The following is a 20,684-nucleotide window of genomic DNA, read 5'->3' as shown; positions in this document are numbered from 1 at the left end:
TCTGCCCACTGTGCTGAGCCCACTCTGTCGCCTCAAAGAATGTAAATACATTGTCTAGGATGCTCCTATCTTGGACAAAGCCTGTTTGTGTGTCATGAATGATATCTGGAAGCACATGGCATAATCACCTACCAATCATCTTTGCCAGTGCCCTATAGACCAATGACAATAAGGTGATCGGTCTCCACTAGGAGAGTTCCAACCGGTCTCCCCCTTTGGGGAGAAGACTAATAAGGCGTGCCGAGAGAGTCCCTGGCATCTGTCCTGAGGTGAAGATCTCTTGGAAAGCTCTCAATAGGGGGTCCTTCACCACATCCCAATAGGTAGTGAAGAAAGCCTTAGAGAGGCCATCCTCCCCCGGGCATTTCTGCCCATCTTGTGTATGGAAAGCCTCCTCTAGTTCCTTCTCTGTGAAGGGGGCTAGGAGGGCATGTCCTATCTCCTCTGTAACGAGGGACGGGGTGTGATCCCATACCTCTGTGACGAGGGACGGGGTGTGATCCCATACCTGCTGTCTGCATCTCTATCCTCTAGCCGAAGCTGTCTCCTGCTGGAAGAGGCGCATGTAATAGTTGATGGCAATCTCCATCACCTCATCAGGGCTAGAACGGGTCCTCCCATATTGATCCCTAAGGGTGCGTATCTGCTCTCCCGCGGTGCGGGGCTGGTGCACCTGGAAGAACTCCCTCCACATCGTGTCCCCCTTCTGCGCGCCCAAAAGGCTGCTGAAGTGCAGAAAGAGAACTCCGAGCGCCTGTCCTCTAGGCTAGCAATGGCTGCACATGCGCGTACCTCCTGTGTGTGGAGGGTGGGGTCCCCTAGTGCCTCCTACAATAATCTCTGCGTGGCTGCAAGGTCCCGCCAGAGTGCTCTCTCCTCCTCCCAGCACTGCTGCTTGGCTTGTACGGCTGCCTCTTGGTAGATTCTACTTGACTCGGCTAGGACCTCTGCAACCTCCTCTGCTATCCTGTCCCTCCTGACCCACTCTCTGGTCCAAATCTGCTCTATTTGTCTCGACACCTCCTTCCTCCTATAGATCGAGTTAGGGATCCGACAGGATCGTGTATCTAGGGCAGATGCTGGGGGATCAAGTGTCAGGAGAACCGGGCAGTGATCGCGGATAACGTGGTGCCTACCAATTGCTCAATCTGACCTCCACGAGAGCCTTCCCACTCTCCCACATAAAACCTGTCCAACCGCTCGAGCAGGGCTCCACCTAGCCGCCTGTATCCCTAGGAGAAGTCCAACCACCTCTCCCTCCTGTGGAAGGCAGGGTCTTTCCAGGCATCACATGCTCCAACTACAAGCAAAAAGACCTCCCATGACTCCTGCTCCTCCCCAGCCATGCCCTGGTAGTTTCTTCCTCTGCCCTACTGGTCCTCCAAAGTTTCCACGTTGTTGAAATCTCCTCCAACATTCCAGGATGCAAGATGTAAGCTCATAGGGAAACTTGTAACTCACCAAGCAGGCATCTATTCGGTGTGGATGCTGCAGATAAGGAAGAGAGACTGTGAGGCATGCAAGTGCACTTTGCTGCCGGTCTGGATAGTGAACTCCAGTTCCTCATGGTGGCGCTCGGCCAGACCATAGGGGTGATAGATGCTCCAGGTGGTACTATCAATGCATCTATAAGACATGCTAAGAAACGCGACTTTGTATAGTGGTAGAAGCGGGCCGCCTATGCCGACGGCCACTCAATCACGTCCTCGGCGCTCTCCACTATGGGGGGGCTTGAAAGATAATGCTCAAGTGCGGGACGTCGGTGCCAGCCCACCAGTTAATGCCCATCATGCAACCTGGCCACTGTTGTGCAAACAGTGCTAATCCTTCATCTCCCATCCATTGGGAGATGTGATCCGCCACCTAACTCTTCGACTCCTCCTCAATCTGTGTAGTCGTCCACTCCTCTAAGTAAGATGAGTGAAGAAAAAAGGCGTAGTTTGGTCCATCCGGTGGTGCTAGTAGGTGGACCTTGCCCCTCCTTGACTTACGAACCACGAAGATCCCCACCTCTAGAGGTAGTGGGAACTCTCCGCGCTCCGCAACTCGCAGGTAGGAACATGGGCCACTACGGAAGAACTCTTGTGGCAGTAGCTGTGCCTGTCTCGAGAAAGTATGGCAGGTGGCAGGGGCGGATGAGCTGGTGGCTGTGTGGGCAGGGGGAGACTGCTGGTGTGCAGAGGAGGTAGGTGTGTGTGGCTCATCACCTCATGTGGGAGGAGGGGGGGTGGGTCTAGGGGGGGCTTACTTGACCTTGGTGCGGATCAGGGGGGGTGCTTGGTAGGGGGGGTGATGGGGGTGAAGAGAATCGAGATATGGTGGGATGGCTAGAGATGCATGGCGAGTGTTGGGGGGGGATGGTGGCCCTGGCAAGGGGGGGCTGTGGGCCAAGGTCAGTAGAGGGAGGGGGGGATGGGATGGGGGGTGGGTGGGTGAGGGGCTTGTGGGAACTTAGGCAAGGCAGTCTGTGGTGCATGTGGAGAATGTTGGGGGCTGCGGTCCTGTCGGGTGGGGAGGACAGGGGGGGCTGTGGAGTGCTCTATCAAGAGGGGGCCGCTCGCCCGCCAACACCTTGCTGACGAGGCTGGATCTGAGGAGCTGGCTGTGCCCCCCCTTGCTGTCTCCCTCTTTGTCGTCTCTGGATCCGTGTGAAACCGTCAGCATCCACTTGTGGACATGTGGGAGGAGCCGCCTTGGCTCCGAAACGCGTACAAATTGCTTCCTGATGCCCAAAGTCATGGCAGCGCAGGCACTGCCCTAGTTGCCCAGTCACAATGACCTGCTGCATAAAGGAGTGCCTGCCTACCTCAATCTCTAGGAACTGTGGGATATTCTTGACCTCTTTCAGTGCCGGACCCCTGCAGCTGCCACTGCATCTGCGAAGGATGCGGGAAGGATAGTGCCGAAGAGCCGCCTAAAGTCTTCCACCAACTGGCGATACTCAATCGCCAGGCCGGGGAAAAGAAGGGTGACCGAGTGCCGAAGAAACCTGTTGTGGAGTGCAAACGCCTCCACAGTAAAGCCACTGTACCAAGGGACCATGTATATGACCCCCTTCATGGATGCATATGGTGAACTAGTGAGTAGCTCGCGAGCTGCGTCTGCCGAGCTGAGGCGGACCATGAAGATCCCTTGGCCCAATAGGACCACCTCCATGATCTACGCTGTGCCGATGCACAGCGTGTAGTGAAGCCATCCCGAAGCTGGGCCCTAGTTTCCATTGCGCATCCCTTCTGGGAGAACCTACCTATCGCGCTGCTGTGCTACTGGATGGGAGTTGCTGCAGGGAGAGGGAGAAACTGGAGGGGGAAGGGGGGGTGTTGATCGCGAAAAGGGGGGGGGTTTCTGTTTTCGATGGTGGTGGGTTGCAGCCTGATAGAGGGCCAGGCCTCTCGGCAAGACAACACGCGGGGGGCAGGGGGTTGGGAGGGAGGAAAAAGATAGGCGGGGGTGGGGGGGGGGGGGGGGGGGTAGGGCGGATGCAGGTGGCGCGCAGGGAGCTGGCGAAGGGCTCTGGCGAAGGCAAGAAAGATGGGTGCAGGTGGTTCTTGTCGATGGCGAGGGAGGGAGTCGCTGGCGAAGGCGCTGTACTGGTGGGGCACGACGAAACAACGGGACGGGGCGGGCCCGGGCACAACGAACAGGCGGGCAGGGGCACGACTAACAGGCGGGCTGGGGCACAGCGACGTGACAGGCAGGAGAGCTAAAACCAGAAACTTTTAGGAAAAAGGTGCTAGAGTCCCAAGTCCTGAGAAAAACATCTCCCCCCTTCCTCATAGTCTCCAAGCTGCCATGTATTCTCTCCCATCTCCCATGAAGAGTATGCATAGCCTCTATCCAGATCCTGGGAGAGAGTCTCTACAATAGATATGTCCAAAAAATCAATAGCTTGGCTACATTTGGTTGTCCATATGTACCAAGATATAATGCTAGCTATGAGCTCCCATCTATGACCATGCCCCTAAGTCCATTGTGTCTGAGAAATCTGGCATAAAATTCAGGCTAACAAGCTGCCTCTCTTGACACTCTGTACATCCTCATAACCACAAGCTGGGCCACTGTCAATGGCCCATCCAAGTATCCCCCACGTAGCAATCATAGAATCTATAGTGCCATGAAACACCATTCTGAGGGCTCTCCTCTAGACCTCTTGAGCCCGTGGGCAAACCTGGAAGCACTTCCTCTGAGTCTTCTCATGATCCCCACATCTAGTGTAAGGAATAGGGTCTCTACCATAGCCAAGCCATGTACCAACGGCTAAACTCCTGTATGCTAGTAACCAAAGAAAGATTGAAATCTTTCTTGGTCTAAAGTTGTCCTCCAATCCCCTCGAGAAGTCTACTAGGAAAGTCCGTGATATACCCTGGATATTCCGATTCTCAGTTGGAACTGGCACCACTCTGGTTGCCCATCTGTATTCTCCTCCCCAAACTAGTGGTATAGCCAAAGAAGGGGACATCCTAAGGCATCTCTGCAAATGGATCTCTCCATACTCACTCCCCAGGATCCCACTGAAGCCTCCGTAGCAGCCTCCTCCCATATGCCCAATGTCTCCATCCATCTTCCTTACAAGTCTAGGGGTCTGGGTCTAAATACCAAGTCCTATCACGATGAGCCACAACTCTAATCCTTTGTCAAGAGCATCCTCTGAACTCTAACTGATCTAGATCCTCTCACCTAAGTCTGCAATCCATCTCTACTGAAAAAGTAAACACACTCTCTCCACTGGTGGTTACCACTGAAAGAAGGATCTCTTCTCTAGTAAAGAGCCCTATCCATGTCTGATCTGTCACTATGTCATTTCTCCATTCAAGGGGCAAGTCCTCCCTGATGCTCTCCATTATAACTCTGACCCCCCTGATACCTTGAAGTCTTTGTCTTTGTATATGGGCTGGCAGTTCCTGAAAGGCATATTACTCCCCCACCATAGAAGCTAGATGTGCCAAGAGCCTCCCCCAAGATAGGAGGGTCCTCTCCCCAATGGTGTGCACAACCTCTCTCTGTCTTGAGGAGCTGATCAAAAAGAAGTGCATTCCTCAGCTTCTCTTCAACACTCACTAGGTCAAGCAGCAGGGACTGATGGGAGGCAGCAGGGGTGACAAACAACAAGGGACAGGTAGAGAGGTGAGTAATCAGGCTATGATGGTGGCATATAGGCAGCATAGGGGTTGCGGGAGGCAGTGGTGTGAGTTACAATTGGACTCTAGACTCACAAACGCTCTTGCAGGCCAGACTAGGGTAAGGATAATACAATGGGGATCTCTAATGCTTCTTCAAAGCCTTTATTGGCTTACAGTCATGGCTCCATAGGAGGTGGAGAAGAAGGCAGGATAATCTTGGGTGGATATTGTAAAGAAATAGTCTTCAAGGTCAACTCCCCCTAAAATTAATGAGGAGCAACAATAAGGACGAATTTCTAATGCTTATTCAAAGCCTTTATTGATTAATGACCATAGATTGGCTGAGTCAACTGGGGGATCAAGTTTGTGCAATCCTGCCGAATTGCTTTTTTTTTTTTTTTTGGTAAAAGGTAATTGTATTAACTACGAAAAAAGATTACATGATTACAAGACGTAGGATGGCTCTAGGCCATCGTGGATAAACTCACTTTACAGAAGATCCTGCCAAATTGTTTACCATTCAATCAGGTTTGAAATTGTAATGTTTTGGAACTGCATCCACCTACAGTCAAAGCAGGTGACAATAGAGCTGAGGATGAAGAGAATAGCTAGGTTAGGAAGAGGGAAGATGGAAGGCAGAAACAAAGACTTTTTCACTAAACGTATTGTTCAAAGAAGTAATATTAAAAAATGTTCATTAGCCAGAACATGCCAATTTACTATGAGCTATCTGACGTCCTCATCAAAATAAGAAAACTAAATCAAAAGGCACAAGAATGCAGTACGAGGGAACTATAGTATATACAAATAAAACAGATTTCAGACTTACATTGTTCATAGTTAGGAATAAAGGCTCGACATTAGTTATTTTGGTTGCTATAGATTGTCCATAACAATTGCATATAGAGAGGTGGCAGTTATCTGATCCGTCTCCCTGTTAATCACGAAACTAATCACAGCCATGTATCATGCACTTGGCTAAGCTCGATTTCTCTCAATATCACTGTACATATATATGTTCATTTAACTGATGTGATGCAGCTGAATATATGTTCAAGCGAGAATATTACAGCAGCTGAATATATGTTCATATCAAGATACAATTCCAGGCTTAAAAGTTTAAGTTACGAAAGGCAAGTACGATGGAGAAACAAGGAAGCACACGACACATGTGCAGCATCAAGAATTCTATACAATCTAAGGGCAAAGGCCAAGGAGTGCACTAGTATTAAACTATGTGTACTACACACATTCAAGGGGTAATATGAGAACCTGTTACCTATGAATTATACTTAGATGCATAGTCTCTTTTTCCTTAAAGAAGCATGATGTTTTTCTAGCCCAATCAAAACCCCTTTCGTAAATACATTTATGGTATCTTTGTTTGGTAAGAACCCCCAGAGCCAAGATGGACAAGATATGATCTCAGACAAAAAGCCCTGAATCAGATGTTAGAACTTGTTCAAAAGACATGGACAAGCAAGCAGACAGCTTCAACATCATACAACTTATAAGGGGAACCATAATCCAACATGCAGCTTACCAGAGAGTTTCAGATTTCACGTACCAGAGTGGCAAGTACACAAAATTCTTCACTTCCACGAATAGCAATCAAGCCCTTGAAAAACTTGGAGTGCCTGAAAACCAAAAAGCAAACATTTTAAGAAACCTCAAAGTTGGAAGATATTCAAATGAATCACTGACTTTCCCAACCAAGCCTACAAGAGATCTTGACTGGATGACATGCCCAGTAGGGGCTTCCTTGTTCCAGTGAAGGTATACTAATGAAAGGTATTCCTGATGAATATCATCATCATGATCTACTAGAAACTAGCCAGGTGTCAATGCAATGACAATCCCACAGCTCTATGGCACTTTGTGATGTGTCCCAAACCATGCCAAGTAGCCCCAACTGTGTGTATGAGGTCTTTAGCCAACAACCTGTATAGGATTTGAATGTGCACATATATTTGAAAGTAATCTCTTAAAAGAACTAACAACTGTACAGTATAAAGTATTTTGAATGCTAGCCAATAAAGTAGCACTGATCACCAGCATTACTGGTTCTGCCTTCTACAATCAGCACCTTGACTTAATATGAACAGTAGTGAGATTTTGGAGTTCGTGCACATGATCCAAGAGGGGATGTTAGTGTTCATGGTCATGTCCTAGTTATGAGCCCTACACTGAGTAAGTGAGGACATTAGGAGCTTTGTCCAGGTATGCTCATTTTGGTCACTTTTGGTATTATATTCCTTTGTCCCTATTTTTTAGGTCCCATCCATCTTTTTAGCCTGCATCATCATCTAAGAGTACTTTAGGGTTTCTTCAAGGTTATGCCACCGGAGAGTATTCTACAGTTTCTTACCTATTTATAGGCACACCTGTCAATTGGTCATTATCACCTACTTCCATCTCTCACAAATTTTTGTCTAAATCCTAGATAAAGTCTTTGTAGTGGATATGCCCAATGAATCTAAAGCATGGCCGCATCTAGCAGTCCATAAATACCAAGCAATAATGCTAGCTATGAGCTCCCATTTGTGACACTACCCCTAGGTCCACACCGTTTGTGAGAAATCTCACATGAAAATCATGCGCACAAGCTGCCCCGAGACAAGGTAAGCACGACACCCTTGTAAACCCTCATATCCACAGACTGAACCTCTATTTGTGGCCCAAGCAACTGTCCCCCATGTAACAATCATAGTATATAGTGCCATGAAACACCATCCTATGCGCTGTCCCTCAAAACTCTTCAGCCCCAGGGAAATCCCAGATGTAGTGCCTAAATCTCCCCTAGCTCCCTGCATCTACAAGGGGCACAGTCTCTGCCGCAATCTATATACTGACTGCTAAACTCCTATGTGCTAGTAACCAAAATTCCTTGGAAATATGCACCTCCAAACTGGAATATACTCAACCCACTGTACATGACTTTGTGCAGCCAGCATAGAAGATTGTTTTAACATTTTCTTATTATTTCCTTTTGGCTTGGTTCATTTGTATGTAGTTGAGGTGAATCTTTTATGAGTCTAGTGCGATAGCAGTTCCCTGCGCCAACAAGCTTCTGCTGCTGCATGGCACCCCTGTCTTCGAGGCACTTCTCCCGTGACGAAGCCTGCAAACTCTCACTACCTCCACGGGTGACGCAGCAGCCATGTCCTCGCCTGCAGCTCTGATACTTCTTTACGGGTGCATGGTCAAGGACACATTCAGGAAGAAATATGCAGAAGAAATGGACAGAAGATGACGGCCTTTTCCCTAGGCGACTTACAACTCTCTCACAGCCCTGATGCATGCACGATCCTGTCAAATGCAAACACAAGGAGATCATTTCGAAATACACCAGGAAAAATTGAGGTAGCTGGAGGAAGCCAAAAATCAAAACATCTGCTTGTGCAAATTCTGTTATAAAATTTGCCCTTGTGTGAGCTGTAAAATCTTATTGGGCCTGTGGCAGGGACCATTCTGAGAAGCTATTGACATGTTGTGGTGGTTCCACCCTATGCCTCATGCAAGGAAGACCTCCCTAGTCGACCTGCTCTGGTGCCTCCATCCTATGCTGCATGTTCATACCACTAGCATTTGTTGCTCCCTCCATCTGTAGCAGTATTCCCCCCGGTATCACAGCAGCTAGATTGGTAGTCCCCAAGCAGTGACGCACAATGGAAACCTCTGGTCAGATGCCAGAGCATTCTGCGAGTGCCCCCCAATCAAACACCTTGCGCGTCGTCCTCTCTGAGGAACAACTCCTTTCCATCCGTGCCAGAGAGCTTGAACTGAAAGAAACAACAATCTATGGACAGGTCGTAGGACACTCTCCATCTAGGGCCAAGCTTCGGGATTGGCTTCACTCCATGCTACGCATTGGCACAGCGTAGATTGCAAAGGCAGTTCTCATGGGTCAGGGGATCTTCAGGGTTTGACTCACCTTTGTGGATGCAGCCCACGAGCTAGTGGATAGCTCACCTTATAACTCCACGAAGGGGGTCATTTACATGGTTCCCTGGTATAGTGGCTTCACAGTGGAGGAGTTTGCGCCCCACAACAGGTTTCCTAGACACCTGGTCACCCTTCTATTCACTGTACTAGCAATAGAGTATCATTAGTTAGTGGAGGACTTTGGATGGCTTTTCGGCACAGTTCTTCCTCCCTCCTTCGCTGATGCAATAAGACAACCGCAGGAGTCCCAAAGGTACGGGTAGCTGTAAAAGATACAAAGAACATACCCAAGTTTCTTGAGATTGAGGCAAGTTGACACTCTTTCAGGTAGCAGGTTATTGTGACAGGGTAGCCTGGTCAGTGTCTACGATGCCATGACTTTGGGCATTAGATAGCAGACTACACGTGTTTTGGAGCCAAGGCAGCTTAGCTAGCACAACCACAGGTGGATGCTGACAGTTTCACATGGGTCCAGCAACAACAGAGAGGAGACGGCAGGGGAGGCCTCAGCCAACCCCTGAGACATAGCCACGGAAGTAGAGAGCAAGAGGGCAGGTGACGGGCCCTCGTCAGAACACCCCGCAGCACCCCCCCCACTTGTCCCACCCAACAGGATCACATGCCTCCACCCCCACCACCCACGAGGAGTCTCAGCCCCCCCCCCCCCCCCCCCCCCCACACACACACACACACACACACACACACAAGATCCCCCAGTCCCCATGCCCCCCCCGACCCTATCCCATAGCCTCCCCCTTCTCCGGGGCCACTCGCCTCCCCTCACACCCGCCTCATATGTGTGATCGCCCCACCACCCCTTACTCGTCCTCTTCCCCACCTTCTCCCCCGCTAAATAAGTCCCTCCTGATCCTCACCCAGTACATGTGTCCCCGCTCCCCCCCTCTCCACCCCCATCCATTCGCCCCCTTCCCACAGGGGGTGACGAGCCTCACACACCCATATCCTCTACTCATCAGTAGCCTAGCTCCCCCCCCCCCCCACCCCACGTAGCCACCAGCTCATCTCGTCTAGCCGCCCACTACACCTTCCCTCGACAGGCGCAATTGCTCCCGGAGGAGTTTTTCCGTAGTGGTCAGTGGTCTTATTTGAGAGTTGTGGAGCACAGAGAGTTTCCACCACCTCTGGAGGTGGGGATCTTTGTGGTCTGCAAGTCACGAAGCAAGAAGGTCCATTTACTTACACCACTGGATGGACCAGATTATGCTTTCTTCTTTCAGACCTCTCATTCAGGAGACATCTCCCAGTGGATGGGAGGAGGACTAGCGCTCTTTTCCCAACAGTGGCTAGGGTGCATGATGGACATTAACTGGTGGGCTAGAGCCGAGGTCCCATATCTAAGCATTATTTTTCAAGCCCTTGAGAGTGGAGTTCACCGATCGATGTGATCGAGTGGCCCCTCGCACATGCTGCTTGCTTCTACCAGTGTACAGAGTCACCCCTCTCAGCATGACTGATAGATGCCCTAGTGGTACTGCCTGGAGCATCTATCATCCCCATGGTCCAGCCGCTCGAGAGCCACCATGGGGGAATGGAGTTCACCCTCCAAGCCCAGCTAATCACATTCGCATGCCCCCATAGCTCTTCCTCTTAATCAACAACTTCCATGCCGTGTTCGGCCAGTCATAGTTTCCCCATAAGTATGCACCTAGCATCTTGGAACATGTTCGGCCAGTCATAGCTTTAGGAGCACAAGCTCACCCCCTCCCAGGCCCATCGGGTTGGGAAGGTACTTCCATGTAGCTCACACATCTACTAGGAGTACTCCATTGGTGCCCACAGTAGGAGTGGAGGTGTATGCATCTCTATTGGCCCCAAGCCTCACCATCTATGTACGAGACCACGAGACAATTGTGGAAGGGAGGGTCCTATGGATCAGACTGGATATAGGGGACTCGTGCCTTGGAGTCCTCAATGTTTATGCTCCTATTGAGGTTAGGACATGGAACAAGTTTTGGGTAGAGATCGCAACAAGACTCCCAAAGGTGAACTCTTGGATTGTTGGAGGACATTTCAACAACCTGGAGGCCTTAGAGGACCAGCAGGGAAGAGGCACAGATTACCAGGGTATGGCAGGGGAGGAGCAAGAGGCATGGGAGGTCTTCCTCCTCACAATAGGAGCACGTGATGCTTGGCGGGACCCAAATTTCCACATGAGAAAGAGGTCGTTGGACTTCTCTTGGGGATATAGGCAGCTGGGCGGAGCTCTTTTGGAGTGGCTGGACAGGTTCTACGTGGGAGAGTGGGGGTGCTCTCACGGAGGCCAGGTAGGGTAGTTGGTTGGTACCACTTTGTTTGATCACTGCTCGGTTCTCCTCAATCTTGATGCTTCTGCTTCAGCCCATGGCACGCGATCCTGTCGCATCCTAGACTCGATCTATAGGAGAGAGGAGGTGAGGAGGAAAATTGAGCAGCTATGGACTAGGGAGTGCGCCATCGCAGAGGAGGTTGCAGAGACCTTAGCTGAGCTGAGTAGGAACTTCCAGGAGGTAGCGCTACAGGCCAGGCAGCAGAGTTGGGAGAAGGAGAGAGCACTGCAGCGAGACCTGGCAGCTACGCAAAGACTACTCGAGGAGGCACCAAGGGATCCCACTCTCCACATGTAGGAGGTGCACGCACGGGCAGCCCTCGCCGGCCATGAGGACAGGTGCTCTGAGTTCTCCTTCTGTATCTTAGAAGCTTTTTGGGCATGGGAGGGGGACACGATGTGCAGGGAATGTTTTCAGGTGCATTAGCCTTGCACCTGAGGAGACTAGATTCGCAGCCTCCATGATTAGCACGCGAGGATTCACTCTAGTCAGATGAGGTGTTGGAGATTGCCTCTGACTTCTACAGACAACTTTTTCAGCAGGAGGTAGTCTTAGCTAGAGTACAATGATGTAGATAACAGGTCTGGGATTGCATTTTTCCCTTGGTCATAGAGGAGATGGGACGCTCCCTCCTAGAACCCTTCATAGAGAAGGAGCTAGCAGAGGCCTTCAATGCACAGGATGGGTAGAAATGCCCGGGAGAGGATGGTCTTTCTAAGGCCTTCTTCAGTACCTACTAGGAGGTGGTGAAGGACCCCCTACTACTGGCCTTTCAAGAGATTTTCAGCTCAAGACGGATGCTAAGGAGTTTATCAACAGGTTTTGTTAGTCTCCTCCCCAAAGGGGGAGATCAGTTGGAGCTATCCCAATGGAGACCAATCACCTTGCTGTCAATGGCCTTAAGGTCCTAGCCAAGATGATCAGGAGTCGACTCCGCCCCGTGCTTCCAAACATCATTCATGACACCCAGACAGGTTTTGTCTAGGATAGGAGCATCCTAGATAATGTCTTCACTTTTTTCGAGGCAACCGAGTCGGCTCAACAAAGTGGTCATGGATTGGCAGTACTCCTAGACTTTGAGAAGGCCTATGACAAGGTTGATTGAGACTTCTTAGAGGGCACCATGGCGAGCCTAGGTTTCCCCCAGGCATGGATCTGCAGGGTTTTTGCACTTTACGAATTGGCTACTATCAGGGTTCTCATTGGTGGCAGGAGGAGGGAGGAGTTTTGGGTAGAGAGATCTGTCCGGCAAGGCTGCCCTCTTGCCCCATATCTGTTCCTACTCTTTGCGGAGGCGATGTCCTATTTCATCTGCTCACAAGTGAGCGTGCTACGTGGCCTCTGGCTTCCAGTGAGGGAGGAGACTGAGCTACTGGACTCAAAGTAAGCAATGGTCAACTTGGAGGCTTTACCCATCCGCCAAGTATTAGAGCCCACAGCAGAGCACTTAGAGGTATGGGAAATCATAGGCAGTCTTACAGGATGACACATTTGGAAGGCACACTGTTAGGTGGTTTTTGGCAGGGAGTGCCTTTTAGTATATGCGACTTTGGCAGAGCTTTGGTCCTCCATCGTCTACTCCCTTCGTGGCCGGTGGGACTAGGTGCATGGTGAGTCTCAAGCCTATCAGGAACTCTATTTTCACTTTCTACGCACTGGGGGTGGCCATGACTTGTTTTTCATGATGCAGGCGGGCAGCCCCAGATGGCGATACACCCGTTTCCATGGCTTCTTGACCCCATCCCCCCTAGACCATCTTGAGAGGATTGTATACATGATGGATTTGTGATTTGCATCCGCTCCAGCTAGTCTGTTGAGCATGTGCACTTCATTGTATTCAACCTTTTGAGTAATATAAATAGCCACACTTTACTTGCAAAAAAAAAAGGTAGTTGAGGTGAGAGACTTTCTTTTCTTGGATGAAAGAAAGCAATGCATGAGCTATCAAAGCAAGGACTTGAAGAATGTGCCTACCCGTTTTGGTGAAACTTGATTTAAAGCCACACCAAAAATAGATCACTAGGTGCACCTCCACATGAAAAGACAAAAGTACACTACAAACAATACCCGGTTAGGGTTTTCCACATGGATGGGAACCTATCAGATGTTGAGCGCCCTGAGTGGAATAGATCCTTATCTGAGCATGCTCACTGTAGGTGGAGATGACAAAATAGGACATTAACCAAGCAACTAACCCTTTCAATCTCTAGATAAGATATCTTCAGGACTAACCAAGAAGCCCTTCCCTATGAATTTTTCATGGCATGGATTCTTTGTTGTGTGATAGTTGACACAATTGAACCTGCAGCTTTATTGCCATTTGAGAAAGATAACCTTTTCTAAGATGGCTTGGCAGAGACACTCAAGCCCACACCTTAGATCAATCAGATTAGCATTTCTGTTTTTACAACTTTACAAGTGTGGATAATTATATTATTCAAAATATGAAAGCACAAGTATTCAACGATCTAGCTGGAGCTGAATGCCAGATAAATCAAATATATACAAGGCCTCTCAGGGCGGTCTAGGGGAGACGGAAAACAGAAGGCATGGTGGAAGGGTATAATACCATGGAAGGTTGCTATCCTAGGTGTGAAGGAACAGCTGCCAAAAATCCCAGTAAGTTTCTCTGAAGTTGCTTCTAAAGGCCTCGGAGGGAGTAGATGATAGAGGATCAGATCTCCCAAAGAATCTCTCTGCTGAATATCAGCTGGAAGCAGGCTTTCCAAATATGCCACTGTGTGAGGCTCCTAATAAACACCCACATTTCCACCTTGGCGTTGTGGGCTCCAGCACTTTTCAGCTAGGCAAGGCCTCGAGACCCACCACTATGCATGATCTAGCTTCAATGATGAAGATCATGTCATGCATCTCCAGCTCATGCAGTAAGGGACATCCTTGACTAAGAGCCTGCCAATAGAAAGCTCCCCATGTAACACACTTGGAGCTAGGATCTACTTGACAAAAGATCCAGCAAACTCTTCTCTAAACCAGCTGCATTTCCTCACATGACCACAAATAGTACTATGGGTTCAAGGGTGGCTGTGGCAATGCTAGCAAAACCCACCCCCTACATTTGAGCCAACCAGCTACCTATTACTAGATCACCATGGGCCACCATCCACAGGAAGTATGAGACCCTCCTCAATTGGCAACTATCCCTAAGCGCCTCCAGAAAGTGTATCCAAAGGGGTCCATGGGTGAAAAAACTCACTGCCATCTGTGAGACTGGGGAAGCAAACCACATCCACTCTCCTGGATCCCAATCCAGCTCTCCCAAATCCATAGCTACCACTCCTAGATGTCCAAGCAAGTGAGGTACAAGTTAAGCTTCCACGACTTTCCCTGGAGTTCTATGACTCTGGGAAAGCTATTCCCTGTTGCTCTCCTGTATGGTGAAGGTGTGTAGGGGGGTGTTGGTGACCACACTACTACATGCATAGAGACACCTGATGGTGAAAACTAGGATGCCAAGGCATGGCCCAGTTGCACATGCTCTCTGTGAGGGAAGGCAAGCCACTCCTGTGTGATCGCTGCAATGATCTCCCACCATCTAGCCCCTATTCCCCACTGCATGCTGAAGGATTCCTACATCTGCAATAGTGTAGATGATAGAACGAGCAGGGCCAGCCTCCCAAGCAGCCCACAAAATGTGCAAACATTTCCCAAGCTACAAGCCCTCTCTGTCCTTGAGTTGCCCATTCCAAAAGACTGGCTACTCTATCAATCTCCTCCTGAAACCACTGGGGTCTCTAGTCCAGCACCTTCTGCAAGAACTGCCAGACATGTAACAAGAACTGCACAGAAAAGAGGATTGCACTAGGGTTGTCGGAGCCGTAGTGAACATCCACCTTTGTGAGGGCCTCCAGTCCTCTCCTAGGTATGGTCAACATTCTTGGAAATCCTCTTGAACAAGAAGTTTCAAAGTCTGCCCACCTGGCAGGAGTCCTCAGACCACCAGCTTGCCCAAAAGGGCCCAACTCTGGTACTCTGGGGCAGTAATCCCCAAACCTTCCTTTGAGCATTATTTGATGATGGTTTGCTAGGCCACTTGAGCAAGAAATTCTGAAGCAGTATAACCGAGAAATGCAGGCTAAAGAAATCCACCACCATGAAGCTATGCTCCAAGGGGTTGCAAGGAAGACCAGATCAACTACTATATCTCTGCCAGCTGAGAGAGGAACTCTGTTCTAGTAGGTGAGCTTCTGCTGGATGGGATCTAACACAAAGACTAATTGTTGGGCTGCTGTGATGTCAAGTTTCACCTGGAACCCGACCTATCTGCCTGCCTCACCCATCTGAAGCCCAAATCAACTCGCCAATCTGTGCTGGAGTTGGGATCCGTAAGAAAATGGACTTCTACCTGTTGATCTTCGCACCTGCTGCAGAGCATTTCAATAATTAAAATGGATTTGTCAAAAGATGTATCTTCTGAATGCTTAATCTTCAAATATAGATAGCCCACCAGGCTTTTGATACTTCTTGAAGACACACTAGATATTACCACAGCTAGATGCACAAAAGTGCTTGAAGCCACACATGGAATGCATACTATATTATGTTTGAACTGACATTAATGTTATCAGAGCTGCTTGATCCTGTACAAAAGGAGAGTCTCAGAATAGGGAATTGAAGTTCAACCAGTCCTTTGCTTGATCTTGTACAAAAGAAGAGTCTCAGAATAGGGAATTGAAGTTCAACCAGTCCTTTGCAAACTATGATTATAATCATGTCCCTAGTCTCATGTGTGGAGACATTCTCTGCCACATCGAATGCCTTTCAAATCTGTAAAGAAAAGCTTCTCTTCTCAACAAAAGGCTGCTTAGAGATTATCCAGCTACCACTTCTCCAATTTGTTAGACCATGTGCATCTGACTCAATCTAAATTGGAGTGTCACGAAAGAAGTGCATGAATGTTCACAGGCACAAACCTTTAGTTGATAATATTGTTGTAACACATCCCAGGGGAATTTATATATGTAACAAAAAACGCACCTCTTCCCTGCCATTACATCCCAAAATATGACACAGAAATCTTCACTGGCCTTTTTCTGGAAACCATAGACACATACGTTCTGATTGAAAAATGCCCATTTGTATTCTGGTCTGATATTTGCAAGATATATGTATGAATCCACTGCTAAAGCTAGCTTCAAGCCACCTCCTTCCCATGCTATTGTGCTGCAAACCTCCAAAGCATTTTGAGAATTGGTTGACTTGAGAAAAAGAGAATTAGCAGCCATAAGCAACACCATGCCGTTACCATTCAGGCCATTAATCTTAGGATTACAGATGGAGAAGTATCAATTTAATGAAATTTTTTGTTGAAATGAGACCCCAAACCAAATAAGAACATCCTAATTATTTTTCAGGCATAAGCTGAGTATGTTTGAGCATAGAGCCACAAAATACTTTGTGTTGATGAGCACATTTGTTAAGAGTGTATTGGCATGACACAGGACCAAAAAATAACCTTTAAAATTTTCTGATTCAAGAATGGATTCTTTAGAATGTAAGCCCCTAGTTCTTGATACTTTGACTTCAACAACTAGTCTAGCAAGCCGCAGCTTATCTATCTCTCTATCCATCTGTAGTGTGTATGAGGTTGAATCAGATGCTCTACACACTCTGCTTATGTTCATACCATAGGAATAGGCTCTACTAGTTTACATTGGATGCTCTCAGTCACTCTAATTTCACTATTTCCAGACATTTTGGATTTCTCTATGGCAGTAAAGAACAAGATGACAGATTTTTCATGGAAGAAGGAGAACGAGCTCAGCACCTTTTTTGTTTCCACGGCAGTAACAATGACATCACTCTCTTCAAAGTTACTGCAAGTATCCTGATTATAATGCATATACTCTGCAAGAAACGTGTTGGCACATTACAGAAGATGCTCCCAATCCAAGTCTTGAGAGTCATCTGACTACCCTGCTGCTTGAGCGTAGGACAAAGTGTGACTCATCTCTAAAGCACATGGCATTGTTTGCGATTCCCCACAGGGCAACACATTTGCCCCTTCCGCCAGGGAGGGGTCTACGCACATGGAATGCTTGACAAGGGGCTCAGCACACTCCATGTAAGCATTCAGAGTCCTTTCATCCTCCATGTCTCACGTCTGTTCATGTGCACTGCAGAAATTCCAGGACATGCAGCAAACAGATGTGCTCCCACAGCGATCTCTGTTTTAGAGCTTTTGATGGTGGTCTGCTGCTGTTTGAACCCTACACCTTTCCACATGAAGGTTGAAACGTGCCTAAATCCTGTGCCTGTCAATGCGAAAGCTGTAAGACAGGTTGCACCTGACAACTGGTAATCTGTGTGACCTGTGCTTGTGTATCAGGTTGATGACATAGAAAGCCCTAATGCTTGCAGAAACACGCTAGCGTGCAAGGAAAACGATGAACGGACTATGCGCAGGTAAGCTGATGAAAAGGGCTGCACACGGTGACTGACAGATAGGGCTGCCTCTGCAAAAGATACAAGTTGTTAGTTTCTCTTTGCAATAGATACAGGTTGTCACCACAGCAGGTGCAAGGAGGCTAACTGCAAAAAGAGGGCACACAACAATTCAGGAAGGGCGCAGCAACTGGCCCACAGATGAGGGCTGGCAACTGGTAGGGTAGAGTACAGCATCTAGTGCATAGGTCAGGGCAGGATAACTGGTGCCCTCTCTCTCTCTCTCTCACACACACAAACACACACACACATTGATATGTTTTCTTTTTATAGGACACTATTTCACTTTTTAGTGTTATAGGCATGCTTTTCATCTTTTCTCATTCTTCCAAATGAGAAACACACCATCATTGCATGTATTGCTCTGGTCTCGTAGGCTGCATTTACCTTTTAGAGATGTTATACTCTCTCTCTCTCAAAGCCCGACTGGACGACTGGACACTAGCATGAGGGCATTGGTGTGGACGATGGCGGGAGGACGACTTCTGCCTGCGACTGGACACTGGCGTGAGGGCACTGGCATGAGGACGATGGCATGAGGATGACTGCCCAACTGCATGTTGGCATGAAGACGCTAGCGTGAGGACTGCCCAACTAGACGCTGGCGAACCACTGACGTGAGGCTATGGGATGCTGGCTGAAACAGATGTAGGAATGGTAGTGTGACAGACAGGTCACATGTGAGAGACAGGTGCTGACATGTCTGGTGTGAGCTCCGACGCACTGATGTGAGTGCTGACACAAAGGCATTGCTCTGTAGGGGCACATCTCTGCATAGAGAGACAGTCACTGTCCTACAGAGTCACATCTCTGCACAGGGAGACTCTGGCTGCCCTGGAAGCTGCAGAGGTATTGGTAGTTGTTTAGGAAGGGTCTACAGGGTCAATGCAAGCACGCGGATTGGCTGTCCTAGACTACGAGATGGCAGAGACTACTGACAAAGAAACCAGTGGACATGAGATCAAACTTGATACACAACCAATTGGACCAACCACAGGAGGCACTCCATCAGAAGGGCGATACAAGATCGCCACTAAGGACGAAAAGTTCTACTATAGACAACAGAGAAGGAGAGCTCATGAAAATGCTGTTGAGCTAAAAATGCATTAGCTTCACTTAAACAGCCCCAAAACTTGCTTAATTAATGAAGAAACCTTGTTTATTTAAAAGAAACGCGATCCTAGAGAGTTTCTGTGTCCCATAAGCACAAACCCACTTGGGAGGGCCCAAACTTTCTATAAATACAAATGCTGCCCTCCAGTCAGTCTTCAATCTCGTCTTTGCAGATTTCAAGTGTTTTAGCTTGTTGCCCACACCCCGTTCATGGTGGACATCTTAGCCGGAGCTGTCCATTGCTATCTTTTTTTTTGCAAATAAAGTGCGGCTAATTATATTACTTCAGAAAAAAACGTAAATACAAGGAAGTGCTCATGCTCAACAGACTAGCTAGAGCTCATTTAGAGTCACAAATATATCAGATGTACAAGGCTCTCAAGGTGGTCTAGGGGGGATAGGAGCAAGAAGCCATGTAGGAGGGGTGTACTGCCATCTGGGGCTGCCTGCCTGTATCACGAAAAACAGGTCCTGGCTGCCCCAAGTGTGCACGGAATGACAATGGAGCTCCTGGTGAGCCCTAGACTCGCCCTGCACCTGGTCCCATTGGCAGCGGAGGGAGTGGATGATGGAAGTCCAGAGCTTTGCTAAGGTCGCCTATACTGAAAGTCTCTCTTTGCCAAAAGCCTCCTAACACCACGCCTTCCAGATGTGCCATCCAGTCAGACTTCCTATGATCTCCCAAACCTCACAGCGGTCTGTTGTGGGCTCTAGCACATGGGTAGAGCCTCCAAACCGACCACTGCGTACGACCCTGCCTCAATAATGAAAATCATGTCTTGCATCCCGGCCTCATACAAAAGGTGACAGCCTTGGCTGACTGCCTGCCAGTAGAAAGCTCCCCATGAGATACATCCAAGGCTGGATGCAATATGGCGAAGGATGCAGCATGCTCCTCTCCACACGAGTTGTGTCGCCTCACATGACCAAACACAGTGATTTGGGTTTTCCAGAGGCTGCTATGTGCAGTGCTTACAATCTCTCTCCTTTTGTATCTGGGCTAGCCAACTTCCCACCGCCAATCCTCCATCTATCACTAGCCATAAGAAATACGATACCCTCCTCGGCCTCCAACTATCCCATAGATGCCGCTAGAAGGTGCGTTGAAAAGGCTTCGTGATGCTGTGCTCCGCCCAGTGCCTACTATATGATGGCGCCCAATCCATGTTCTCTTGCATCAGTACGTGTTTGCCAATCCTGGTGGTGTACTCTAGGAAACTCAGTGGCTTCTTGGCGACCGCAGTGGCCAGCCATAGCCACTCTCCTGGATCCCACTCCAACTCATCAAGTGGCCTGTCCTCCCAGATCCAGAGGCGCCACTTCTTGAGCTCCTTCCAGAAGTTATAAGGGTCCACCAACCGCCATGTCTTCCCTTGAAGGCCAATCACCTAAATCCTCCTCCATGAAAGAACAACTATCCCCTTCTCCTGCTGCCCTATGCCAAGGGCCAGACGCTCCCCCTCTTGCACGGTGAAAAAGGTCCCAGGTGGAGTGCCGCCCACTCTACCTGCTCCTTATAGGGCTGTAAGGGGATACTTGCTGGTGAAAACCTAGCGGCCCATACCTCCCCAAGCTCTATCGGCTCTTGTATCGGAGCTCTATCGGCTCTATGATCCCAAGCCAAGACGAGGGGATAGCTGGCCTTTCATGGAAGAGGATCCGGGTGGTTGGCCTTTAGGGGAAGACATGGCAGCTGGACCCTTTGGTCTTTTGGCAG

General features: G+C 48.9%; 1 protein-coding gene across 1 annotated transcript in view; it reads right to left on the bottom strand.

The window, feature by feature from the left end:
- LOC148036517 (uncharacterized) overlaps window positions 1–20,684 on the bottom strand; it is a 307,373-nt gene that overhangs the window by 175,218 nt on the left and 111,471 nt on the right. The window contains exons 6-8 of the mRNA XM_087678942.1: window positions 16,388–16,573; window positions 6,688–6,757; window positions 5,950–6,054 (exon numbers count right to left, since the gene is read on the bottom strand). Coding sequence (XP_087535068.1) covers window positions 5,950–6,054; window positions 6,688–6,757; window positions 16,388–16,573 — 361 coding nt within the window. The remainder of the gene's footprint in view (window positions 1–5,949; window positions 6,055–6,687; window positions 6,758–16,387; window positions 16,574–20,684) is intronic.

Source organism: Lygodium microphyllum, chromosome 5, assembly GCF_053477565.2.
Source record: "Lygodium microphyllum isolate KBCC chromosome 5, Lygodium_microphyllum_v1.1.10, whole genome shotgun sequence".
NCBI classification, from domain to species: Eukaryota; Viridiplantae; Streptophyta; class Polypodiopsida; order Schizaeales; family Lygodiaceae; genus Lygodium; species Lygodium microphyllum.
This window is presented reverse-complemented; position numbering and strand designations above follow the sequence as displayed.